Source organism: Doryrhamphus excisus, linkage group LG8 (assembly GCF_037039965.1).
Source record: "Doryrhamphus excisus strain RoL-2023G ecotype Guam linkage group LG8, RoL_Dexc_Guam_v1.1, whole genome shotgun sequence".
In the NCBI taxonomy this organism is placed as follows: domain Eukaryota; kingdom Metazoa; phylum Chordata; class Actinopteri; order Syngnathiformes; family Syngnathidae; genus Doryrhamphus; species Doryrhamphus excisus.
In genome coordinates this window covers 1,122,258-1,135,473 of record NC_136364.1, presented here as the reverse complement: position 1 = coordinate 1,135,473, position 13,216 = coordinate 1,122,258, and the positions used below count along the sequence as shown (strand labels likewise).

Sequence of the window (13,216 nt, the reverse complement as noted above, 5' to 3'; positions counted from 1 at the left end):
AAGGAGGGCTAAAGAGTGGGGGAGAGCGTGGATATTCCTGACGCTGGACAGACAAGAGATGTGGGAACAGCTGTTGTGATATGAGGGCTTAAAAATAGTCTCTGCCACTCTCCAGCCACCTGACAGTCCCACATCCACAGTCCAGTCCTGCACAGGCATGCCACACACATGCTGCTACACATGGAGTCATCCACGCTGCCTTTCGTATGCCCCACTTCTTCAGTGTGTGCTTGGGGTCAGCTCATACTCTGAGTGGAAATGATTCAGTTCATGGTGCCAGCCGAGTATATAGCTTGGGTCGTGTGGATTTCTGACTCCAAGTCTAAAAGTGTAGTATGTAGAGTTGTGAACGATAAACTCATTCGACCCGATGTCCGATTTGACAAGCGATAGATGCGGCTGCATCGGTAGCTGTGATCCTCCTGGATCGATGGGACTCAGCCGTATCGATTGCAGAGACATGCATCGCAAGACAGTCTGTGAGAGCCTGAACCTGATTGTCGCACATGCTCCGTAGTGTAGCATGACAGTGCTCTAGTTAGTCACCAGGAAGACTTAAGAAAAGCCCTAAATGAATACAGATACGCTATCCACCAGTACAAGCCTGGACCAAGCATTTGGGACCAAATATGTTAAAAAACGGTCTTTCAAAGCCAATCACAAAAAGCGATCGCCGTGCAGTGGCGGCGTGACAATGAATGAAAGTGCATGTGTGCTATGTCACGTAGGGTTGCCAAGACCCGTACCGAGGCAAGGAATAATACGTCCTGTATTGCTGTAAAACCTCAATGGTTTCAGTTTGATAGCTCGACACAGGCTACGCCAATCCATGCCAGTGTGCTTGATCACACCCTCGGCAAAACTATTGTTTGTTTACACGCTTTGCCAAGCTGGTCACGGTCACAGCTAACTACCTAGCCAGGTAGAATAACCAACCTAGCTTCTGGTCTTTGGACTCCAAATATGACTTTACACCACAGTGATATTTTCTTCTTACAAGGGGACCTATTATGCTCATTTTCGGCCCTTTGTATTGAGTTGTGGACTCCTATAGAGCAGCTACACACAATAACCTGCACAGAAAGCTTTCTAGATCTTCCAGAATCTGCACCTATTCCAGCTGGATTTCCAAAACGGTCTGTTTTAATTTATTCCACCCACAGCCCGCCTCCGGCCACGCTCACTCCGCTGTGATTGGTCCCACTCAGCTTGCACAGCTTGTACCCTGACATGCCCATATAAGGAAGTCTGGCTGTCACAGAAAGCCGGTGTTAGGAAAAACTCTGTGAAACCTAGCGTTCAGACTACATCCCGATTAGTGACCATTCACATCACGTGTTCAAATTTTATGTACTATAAGCAAAAAGCAAGCTGAACACTTGTTATCTAAGACAGGTTTGTCCAAAACATTTCCTCGTGAGGGCCACATGGTGAAAGATGAAAGGATGCAACTTTGCCAACACCCCTATATTCACCTTTACACTCCTATTATCCAATATAGTTGACACAGAAAGAGAAAATATTACATATTAGACATAAATAAGACATAATATATACTCACATATGTCAGCATTGGCAGAGCTCCTTGTTGTAGTTCTTTTTTTTTTTTTTTAACTTCCTGTTCTGGACAGTACTTCCTGTTGTGGCTATGGCGTCATTAGTGTAACATTACTGACACCTAGTGACCAGCGTAAAATACTACATATCATAACATCTTTGAATGTATCTTCTAAATGCCTTAAGTTTGTAATTTATTTAGTCATTTTTATTTTTTAAACCTTTGCTTAAATATGCATTAAAAAATAGGTATTCCATTCCACTCATTTATTAATTCACATATTTTTGAAAAACCGTGATAGAGTCAAGCTGGGAAATTTGAGGAGCATTTGATCACTGATACACCGTTCTGGTGACATGCTGCATTACATTACCGTTGGTGGATCGCATCGTATCGCGTGTTGGTCTGGATTGTGACAAGTTTACCGTTGACCTTACCGAGTGCCGCTGTTGCCGTGTTCAGGCCGCCAATAAAGTTTTAAAAGAGCGTCAGACTGTGTGCTTCTGTGGGGACGTTACATTGCTTACACGCCGTTACTTGCACAATATCACCAGCTTCTAGAACTTGTTGCCGGTGGCCGAGTCTGCATTGACTTAGCTATTTCCTTTTTCTCTCTGGTTTCTACTGTTTACAATACCAACTTTCTGCATGGTATGCATCTATTCAATACAACTCATACGAATGGATAGAGCTCAGGGATATTGAAAATGTAGGTGCAGCCACACAGAGGCTCCGTTTTGCAACCCAAACTTGAAAGTCTGTACTCACTGGAAGTGTTGGACTTTGGGTGATGGTGTCATACCTCTATCTGTAGTCCAGTCATCATATGGTTGGGCATTCCAAATGACTTCACCTATGCTATTAGATCACTATAAATATCAGACATTCAGAGGGCTGTTGTGTTCCGCACCACCGGAGGTTGGCATGTGCTGCAAATGATTGTCTTCCTGTTTGAAACGGTAACGAGGGAGGAAGAGGCCCCCTGCTTTTAAGTACGGAACCCCCGCAGAAAAAAAAGAGAAGTACATGAGAGACTGTCACACATACTGCATAGCCCTGACTCTTAAATTCTATTCACTGAGATGTTGTGTTGGCACTCCAGAGGGTGTCAGGTTTAAGTTGCACTACAGACCAAAATATGGAATAGGAGATTATCCTAACAGCTAGAGTGTATATACATGGCCTACATTTGTTGCTTTTTTTTGTTTCATCGTGGAAGAAAACAGATACAGTGGAACCTTGGTTTTTGTACGACCAGATGTCTTGCTTTTTGTACACCGTCTTGGTTATCGTATGGCCAACAAACTAGTCAAGTGCCCACACAGAGCACCCACGTTTTGGTGAGTCAGTCTGTGAAGAATCGGCAGTGGTTCTTTTATAGTTGGGACACTAACATTGACTAAGGATATTCAAAGTTCAATCTGATTTGTTAGATTGTGTCCATTGTCAACTAATACTCAAATGTTTGTTTGTTTGAGCTGAGCCAAAGGTCAAAGGACGCTACTACGGGGAGGTGTACAGGGCACGTACGACCGGTACGTACGTGGCCTTGGGGAAGACCCACAACACGTTGGAAAGACTGGCTTGAGAATGCCTCGGGATCTGCAGGGTGGAACCTGGCAAAGTAGCTGAGGAATGGGAAGTCTGGGCTTCCCTACTCAGGCTGCTGCCCTCACAACAAGACGTCCAATAAGGGGACAAAAGTGGATGGATAGATTATTTGTTTTTAAGAGCACCGCTAATGGTGACCATGACAAATATGTAAAGGGATTTGCAATGTTTTCCACCTTTAAAAAAAAGCTAAAGCACTCAGATAAACAAATAATCATGTAATAATAGCGCCTTTATTTATTTTGTGACAAACATAGTTCACATACATACACAGTTCTCCACCTATGGTCGTACCGGTTTTAGCCTCTGTTCTGTTCTTCCTGAAGCGTATGGCAGTCAGTTTGCTCAATGGCATCGTACGGTAGCCTACGCCACTAACGCGCCCGTTTTATTCACTCGTCTTGTCTGTCAAATGCTTGTCTGTGCGGTGTATAGCTGGTATTGCTCCACGCCTTTCTCATGCTTGTTTACATTCTTGACGCCGCTTGCAAACACTTCCACCCGGCTGGGTGTTGCAAATTTTGAGGCTTAGTAGTTATACTGTTCGACTTTTGCGCCTCACAGCAACTATGGTGTTGTAACAAAGTGCAAAATCTTAATGTTTAAGGAAAAAGCATGATCAGTGAAGAAAAAAAAGACAAAAAAAAAAGTAAAAATTGTGTAAAAACTTTTTTTACATTTTTTTTTAACGGTGGTAAATGTATGCAGTACATCTGACCTGTATTGTCATGTTTTTATGAATGGCTACCGACTTAGGGTGAATGAGAAGTGTTTTCTGCGATGTGTGCAAACTTCTACATGCATCGGTACATAACACATATCCCGAGGCCGTTTACAGAGAAAGAAACCATCACGTCGGCTGCCTTATGGCATTCCATTAGAATTGTTCAAACACAAAGCCTCCATTCTTTCCCAGTCCATGATCTTCAGCGGGAGAACAAAACAAGTGTTAGGGAGCGAGTGCAAGCACAATAGGGAGTGAATGGAGATGAGTGAAATGACAGCTTTCGTCCAGTTGACATTGAAGAGGGTGAAACAGCCTATTGATTGTATTGATGCATGCTGGGTACATTGTACATGAAAATATGGGAGAGTACCGCTCCTGGACACATATTGGCAAAATGAATAAAATAACATAGGAGCCCATTTTCATTGGGAATAATACATTTTCATTTATTATATTATTATTCTTACTATATGTATTGCCCACCTTTTTCTGTCGTCGTTCATATATTTAATTAGTTCTGACTTAGTTTTGTTGTCAACTTAAACTAAATTTTAGCTTTACCATTTTACAAAAAAACAAAAATCATAAAATTCAAGTTGCCAGTCATGTAGATCTCCCCCCATCCCTCGCTAATGCGTCATGTCGTATTTTTTTTTGTCCTTCATAAATAACACAAAATTGTAAATTAAAAAGTCTATTTTGCATTACGCTAATCTGTGTTGTTTATGATCTGAAAACATGCAAAAACATGGAAAACAACAAAAAAAAAAAAGACAAACCAGAAAGGGGACAAGACTTTGATTATCAGTATATGTTTATGTGCTCCAAGTAGAGCATTCCTTCCACCTGCCTCGTCTGTTCTGACCTGACTGAGTGCTGTCAGCTCATCAACGACTAGTGACTAATGACTGACATGTCAGAGCGGGCCATTTTTCATAGGGACAATCTTTTTGGAAGACTTTCTGCAGCATTTTAGAATTTCTGTAGGATTTATTATTGCATTTATCCAGAAAACTCAATGAGATTTCAGGTTACGCACAAGGACGGACATGATGTGAGGGCTCTTTACTATGGGAATAAAGTCATGACATTACAAGAATATTTACAAAAAAAAGTTGAAGTAGTTTGTAAACGTTAAACAATTTAATTAAAAAGTTAATGGGGAAACAAAAGAGAGCATAGACCAAACTTGAGACTAATAAGCTGAGATGCATTTTTTGTATTTAATATATATATATATACACAATTTGTTAGTATGTCTTTACACGCTAACAAAGTGGCACAGTTGCATCCTTTCATCTTTCACTATGTGGCCCTTGCTGGAAAACGTTTGGACACGCCTTCTCAAGGGGCCTAACCGATTCCTTGATTAATCAAACATCAAGCTTCAGATGACGCGACTGGGAAAGTAATCGCTGGATGCAGCCCTGAGAGAGTATATTTGGAATCTTGGTTGAGTAACGCATCCTCATTGTATACTTGACAGGATGTGACAAATCCCAAAATAGACCAAAGAGAGCACGTGTTCTTCACATCAAGAAAAAAAAATACATTCTGAATTGAAGCAAGGCTGTGAAAGATGGCCCACTTATCCTGGCACTTGTATTGTTTTGCTGAAAGTATTTCCTTCCCAATGTGAAATATAGGAGGCAGCTGCACATCAACTGCAAAATGAAAGTTCAATGATGAAGACAGCTTCATATGCTGGCAATATTTTTTAAGAAACTTAACTTCTGACCTGGTCGACAGTAAGAAGTTACCCTAAACCTTTTATTTTGAAAGTGTGCGTGCCAGTCATGAAAAACAACTTCCAGCTCTTTTAGCACTGTACTGTAAGCATTCTCTCTCCATTATCCCTAGCCTGAGAAATCCATTGCTCTTCCTCCATTAAATACCAGAGAAGGGTCAGGAAGTGGCCTATTTGTTCTGAAACAGATTCCACAAATACCAGAGTGAGACCTAAAGGGAGAGATCCTGCTTCCCGTTTCCAGTCGGCCAGTTAAGACAAGTTTGCATAGGTTCTTTTTACTTGAAGCGCCACTCGCTCGCACTCATTTGCCTCAGATGGTGTCAAGCCTGTGTGACGGCAACAAAAGACAAGCGTGTCTTTTCTAGAGTCAAGCATGGCGGTGGTTGTGCCGTGGCGCATGAGTGCTGCCGGCCGGCATTGGAGAGCGACAGTTCACCAAGAGAAACATGAATGTATTGTGACATACTGAAGCAGGGCGTGATCCCCGCCTTTTAGAAGCTGAGCTGCAGGGCTGTATTCCAACATGATAAGGACACTGCCTTGCTGAAGGGAGGTCTCCACGCCTTAACCCTACTGAGCGTCCGTGGAAACAGAAGGTGGAGGAGTCATGTCATCATGGAGGAACGGAAAGAATTCCAGAAGCAATCTGTGATGTTCTTGTGAACTCCATGCCCAAGACAGCGCAGTAAAAGAAAGTGATTATGTATACAATAATGTATTATCCAGCGGTGCTTCTGACAAGTGTGTCCAACAATGAGTGCTCCTCCTCGGGCAGGCGAGATCGGAGGAGCACCAGCGTTGCCTACTCTTTGAGTTTAAGTCAGGGTTCTCCTGCCAGTAGCCCCTAATCACTTTTCAATTAGCTTTATTCATTTATCAACTCCTATACCCCCTATAATATAAAGTGGGGTTCACAGTAGTCTGGAAATAGTTTGGGAGTTTGACCAATCCCAGTGTAGTGGGCGGGCCGTGGATGCAATAAATTAAAACATATCATCTTGGCAGGAAGCACAAATCCAAGAAAATCCAGCTGGAATGGGTGCAGAATCTGCAAGATCTAAAAAGTTTTCTGTGTGGGTTATTGTGTGTAGCTGCTCTACAGGAGTCCACAAGTCAATACAAAGGGTCAAAAATTTTGCATAATAAGTCGCCTTTAAATAATCTTTCCAAAACAAATGGCTCAATGGTGGCGGATATAAACACTAAGCAGTCCCCTCCCATATAAACACGGAGCCTGAATGGAAGCTAGTGCGGGTTAGCAAAAAAATAAAAGATATTTGATAGGACCCTACGTAACACACATACTGCAACAGCCAAGTCACTGGTCCTCTGAAAGTGTGAGTGACATGTGACATGAGAGTTCATTTCGCAGTAAAGTTCAACTCATATGTAATTTGAAGAGCACATATAACCCATCCAAATAAAGTCGCTGAAGAAGGTGAGAAACACGAGTGAACTCCATCTGGCCAGGATGCACAGGAAGTGGAAAATCTACATTTTGGTTGAGACCAGTGACCCAAATTGGTCAATAAAGATCTGGTTCTGCTTGCTGCTCAGCAGGCTGCCACACCTTCACTGTGGAGTTGGCAACCTGCATCTGCCTTGGACTGCAGATTGTTATTTATCTGACATACATGACTGAGGCGAGGCCACCAGCCCAGCAATCTCACGAGGCGAAGGAACAAGGACGGGCTGATTAGGATCAGTCAACACCAGCTCTGTTCATTTTAAGGCTTCATATATCTTACAGCGTCACGGGGCCCATGTTAGAGCTGTCATTGGTCAACTTTTTTTTTTTAGTTGTCACATCGTTTCCTGTATGTAGCCGTTCCTATTTTTCCCAACTGCAAAAGTGGCATTTTCTCATGGTTTGGGACAACATAAAGTGCCCTGCAGAAGTATTTGTTGTAGACTTAAAACATTTGGTTTTGGCATCAAAAGATGATTATAAGATGTTTCCAGCTATTAACATCTGGAAAATAGCACCCACCCATTTTTCATGTTGAGCAACTCCAAGAGCAATGTGGATATGGTTACAGTCGTCATTGTTCACTACAACCACTACACAGGAAGCTAAACAGCTAGTCAATGAGAGTTGGGGGTGATGACAACACTGCCCCAATTTTATTTCCAATTCAGTGCCACATGACAACAAAAGTCAAATTACACTTTACTATAGAACAGGTCTATATGTTTTCCTTGCATCCATCTTCTATACTGCTTGGATAACAGGTATGCAGGAGCCTATCCAAGCTGTCTTTAGGCGGGAGGTGGGGTACAGCCTAGATTTGTTGCCAGCCAATCACAGGGCATATACTCTATACAAACAATCAACCATCCACAGTCACATTCACACCTACAGACACTTTAGAGTCTCATGCATATTTTTGGAGTGTGGGAGGAAGCCAGAGTGCCTGGCGAAAACCCACGCACACGTGGGGAGAACATGCAAACGCTACACAAAGCCAAAAAGTCTTTACTTGCTTGACGGTGCTTAGAGTGGCGTACCAGGAAGTAGTCTGAAATAGACACTAGTATCACAGGTGTTTTCCAGCAATTGTGTTTTGATCCGACAAATCTTAAGTATAATTGATCGAATGTGGAATTGCGACACAGCTTCTGCTTGGCACACTATGGCAGCTGTTGACCTCTGACCTCTGAAAAAGCAGCCATATGTCGTGACTGAGTGATGCGGAGAACAACGAGTGTAGAGTTCTATGATATCCCGGTTAACAAATAGCGGACGTAATTGTGGACTTGCCCAATAAAAATGGTTTATAGTGTGGTCTTGTGCACCGCCACTTCCATAGCCACACCATTATCATTATTATCCACATTACTGTATTATTACACGTTTGCATTCAGTCAAATAGCTCAGTACATTGTGAGTCTAATTGTTTCTCATGGAGGCCTTCACGCTACACACACACTTAGCACACTCAGAGATGCACAACACTTACATACGACTAGTGGAAAAATACTGTGAGAAGAGGCAGATGCATTGTTCTCACTCACACAAGCTTAACTTTCACTTTCTACAGGGTTTAGCTTACATGAGGGAGATGCTTTTCTTCAAGGGACCAAGCAACGGACTTAGACTACTAGCAACTGATGGTATAGGAGGCGGCTGGTGGGGTACTGATTCCTCTGGAGTCAGATTCACTTGTACGACCCCTTTGGGTGACCTCATGACTTGTCCGTGGCTTTGGATAAGCAGGAATAATGATATTACACACGTACTCTGTGTGAACTACACGGTGTGTACGAATTGAAAACAAACATGCTGACAGACACGGACACGTCCTGTCGCTGTATGCACATCTTTCTAAGGGGGTCGAATTACAAAATCAACAGGGATAATACGTACGTAATTTAAAAAAATCATTGATTTCCTGATATATTGTTCTTTTGTTACAGTATGATAGTGATTGACAGCCCTATTTAAGATGATGGAATACAATACCGGCAGGAACAGTGACTGCCCAGCCGACAGTGTTATGGAAACAGGCTCAACAAGCCTCCCCTTGTAACAGATAGGGGCACACATGGTGAGCCCGAGAGGCAGAAGTACACGTGACTTTAAAGTGAGAGCATCTTACATGTCTGGCATCCCGTCGAAGTTCCTTGGTGTTCCTCAGCCAGCAGCGGCTCAGCTCGCTCAGCTCCAGGATCGGCTGCACCTTCAGCCGCACGGTGTCGCCTGACTGACGGATCATCTCCACGATCTCATCCCGGCTCTTGTTCTCCACGTTGCGCCTGTTGATCTCCACCAGTCTGTCGCCTGGCACCAGACCCAGCATCAGATCCTTTGTGCCCGCGCCCGGCTCGGCAAAGTGGACCACCCGCCTGTAGACTCCTCCATCCGGACTGCGGTCCAGCATGGTGGTGCGACGCAAAGAAAACCCGAAATCCCCAGTGTTGCGACGCTGGAGCACCAGCTCACGTGTTTCGGGCGCGGTGGGTGCGACGACGGCGGGCAGCTGCAGCTGAGCGGGAAAGGTCTTGTCGACCACATCAGGGATAGTAACCTGTCTGACGGTGGGCTTGGCAGCCTGCTGGTTGAGACTGTGTTTGCGTAGCATGCTGAAGACTCGGCTCTCCACTTGAGGGGATGGAGCAGCGGAGTTCTGGCCTGACGGCGTGGAGCCGTCTGAGGGGCTCTCGTCTTTGCTCTTCTGGGAAAAGGAGAAGCGCTTCATCATCTGGCCCACCTGTGACGAGTTCTGCTTTGCCAGCGAGCCAAAGTGAGCAACGCGATCTCGAACCGAGTTGCGATGATGTCCGTCCTGTGCCCCACCCTCACCCTTCAGGTCATCAATGGAGCTGGCGGCACTGAGCTGCTCATCCAGGACCATACTGCTTCTGTTGCTTAAACCATCTGATTCAATGTCAGTAAGAGTGAGATCCGAGCTGCTGGCCACCTTGATGGGAATCGGGTTGGAGATCTCAACCTTGTTCTTGGACTCGCGCTTGGCCTCCCTCTTCAAGTTGAAGAAACCACGCCGCATGCTCATTTCCTCCAGGCTCCGCAGTTCTGCTGCAGACATCCTCTCTTTCTTGTCCTTCTTTTCCTTCCTTCCCGACTCCCTCTCCTTGTCCTTCTTCATCAGATTGAACATGTTGACGATGTTGAGTTCCTGCGTCGACAAGCTTGTTTTCAAAAAAGAAGCCCAATATCCGATACTCTTGACCGGCAGGGAAATATCCCCTGAGGAGAAAACACAACAAAAGCCAGCTTGTCAATCACAAAACGGACAATTCTGAACTGAAATTTGCCATCATGTAGAGTGGGGTGTGTGACTAATCACAGTGGAGTGGGCGGGCCATGGGTGGAATAAATTAAAACATACCGTTTTTGTGGGAAGCACAAATCCAAGGAAATACAGTTGGGTGCAGAATAGGTGCGGATTCTGTAAGATCTAGAAAGTTTTCTGTGTACATTTCAATACAAAGGGTCGAAAAGTGAGCATAATTAAAGGTCCCTTTTAAAATGGATGCACTGACTACGTTAGAAAGACCCAAATTTTGCACGTATAATAATGTGTCTTCTTCGGGCGGTGCGGCCACTTTCTTCTGCGGTCCTTGAACACACCATGTGGAATGGAATGGAATGGCCTTTATTGTCATTATACAAGATGTACAACGAGATTGGAGAGCTTCTTCTTTCAGTGCAATAGTCAAGTTAAAAAAGTATACAAAAAGTAAAGTAAAAAAAGACAGTTTAACAAGATATATACAAGATATCCAAGATATACACATAATATTGCACAGGAGCAGATATGTATTGCAGACATATTGCAGATATATTAATTTTAGTGCAATGATGAAGGGGTCTTAGTGCAAATAATGAATGGTGTATACAGATGAGTGTATTGAGATGTTGAATAAATAAAATGTTTCCGAGGTAGTAACAGAGGCAGTGATGGAAATATTGCACATTTGCATTACGCTACTGACCGGGCTCGTTGTATGTCCGAGTTCAGGGTGGTAATGGCTTTTGGGAAGAATCACATGTGTATGACATTCTCCGAGGCTGCGGAAACAGACTTTATATTCCTAAACTACCACCTCATAAACACATTATGATGGGACTCCTCTGGTCTGGGGAGGGGAATTAAGAAAGACAATGACAATGCCCTGAAGCAACCATGATGTCTTTACCTCGGCATGGGGATCAAATACTTACTCCTCCATTATATGTGTCATTACTCACGTATTTCCAGGACCAAAACACCACTTTTAACTATCTCTCCAACACTTAAAAGAAAAGAAATCCGGTTGAGATGGTTCTTCCAGCTCCACAGTCAGGCTGGCTCACATACCAAGCATTAGTGACACACAAACACGCCCAGAGCTGAAAAATACATTATGACAAGTGCAATATTGATAATCCCAATGTGTGGTTAATCCCTGCTCATCCATCGGTAAATGGATGCGTGCTAATACAACATTTCTGGAAATCAACACGTATCTGACAGGGTTTGGGTAGTGAATCAAACATCAGCCGCAAAGTGGGATCTTTGAGTCGGGCTGGGGTCACAGTGCTAATACCATTAGTGCAAGTCTCAGTTTAACCAGCAGGACATTAAACCCAGCGCCTGCTGTTTGTTAAGCTCTCTTCTTTAGCTACTTACTGAGCTGCGGGGCCAAAAGGATGGCAAAAGGATGCCCACACCTGGCACACAAGTCAACATGGCAACATTTCAACACCGCTAGTGGCTAGAACAAAAACAATGACGGGGTTGTAGTTGAAGCTGTGCGGCGGCTACATGAGCTAGCAGAGCTGCTGATGCTGGAAATATTTTTTTCCATTTCACTGGAAACCACAAGGTTCCACCAGTAGAACCCATTCGTCGTTGCTGAAAGTGGAAAAAGTCAACTTTTCGTCATTAAACCCGCTAGCCAGCTAGCTTTAGTTTACGTCCCTTTTTTGTACCCCTTTTTTTGCTGAAGCTAATCCTGGAATACCGTGAAAGCTGGTGAAAATGATCCCGTTACCCTAATCGATAGCTGAAAGGTTGGTACATCCACATAGTTTTGAATATAAAGGCATAATAATACTCACTGTCCACCGCAGCAGAAAGGCCAGCACTGGCGGTGCCGTGTTCAGGGCGCAACTCCGCTCCAAGCAATAGCAACCTGGTCGGTAGCTACATTACACCGTCCATGGCTGCTCCCCGTCCGCCTGCCAGCTACTTGGACACCGGCGACTCCTGCCGGACACAATATGTCTAACATTGTTAGTAGACACTATTAGCTGCTATTCTACCAACTCAATACTCCAACACCCAAACACACATTTACACTGTTACAGTGCTACGGATCATTGTGGCCTGGAACTGATTATTTTTCTTTACGTTATTCACGTCTTTTTACACCCATGACTTTAAGAACGTTAAAATGTGGTTTATAGCATCCGCCTGTACATTTAATTCATTTTTTAGAATGCCCACAGTTTGACCCTGGAACAGATTGTTTTTGTTTAAATACTTATTAAGAGTGGTCGACTTCTTTTTACACTTGAATGACAGTTCACACATTCAATCCCAGCCATTTGAGACCATTAGGCCTGATCTTTCAAGGCACATATATCTACAGAAACATGGAACCTGCCATCTTTGTTTCTACCTTTTTCCTCTCTTTAGTAATCAGAAGTGGAACACAGGTAAGTTTCAGGATAAAATCACTTCCCGACTAAAAAAGGTAGAAAAGCAGCTTTTCACTTTGACACAAATATGTTTTACTTTTATGAGAGCTGAAATAGATATACTATTATACCAACATAAACACAAAAAGAGTTGTTTTGCATCAAAATATCAATGGATTGACAAATTGACAAACACAATGAACTACAATTTTCACCCTCTGAACATGAATGAATGAATGAATGACATTGGGATCTGACGTATGTGCACGTGCACGCCCTTGCGGTCACGTGTGACTCTTCCATGAACATGAGCTCTGTCGAGCTCTTATCAGATGCACGTCTGCCACCTTGTGGACGTTTTTATGGCTTCAGATAATAAAATTGCTCTAAAGTGAAATCCACTAGTGGGGAATTGTGTTCCAC

The 13,216-nt window shown here is 43.6% G+C and overlaps 1 protein-coding gene across 9 annotated transcripts in view; it reads right to left on the bottom strand.

The window, feature by feature from the left end:
- myo18ab (myosin XVIIIA b) overlaps positions 1 to 12,396 on the bottom strand; it is a 55,560-nt gene extending 43,164 nt beyond the window's left edge. For 6 of the 9 annotated variants that reach the window (XM_058079153.2, XM_078792592.1, XM_078792593.1 and 3 more), the window contains exons 1-2: positions 12,212 to 12,372; positions 9,246 to 10,354 (exon numbers count right to left, since the gene is read on the bottom strand). In XM_058079153.2, coding sequence (XP_057935136.2) covers positions 9,246 to 10,265 — 1,020 coding nt within the window. In that variant the 5' untranslated portion in view covers positions 10,266 to 10,354; positions 12,212 to 12,372. Of the gene's footprint in view, positions 1 to 1,561; positions 2,338 to 2,360; positions 3,026 to 9,245; positions 10,355 to 12,211 lie in introns of those variants that run through there. The other 3 variants (XM_078792595.1, XM_078792594.1, XM_058079158.2) reach the window with 3 other exon arrangements.
- Positions 12,397 to 13,216: the final 820 nt, after the last annotated feature.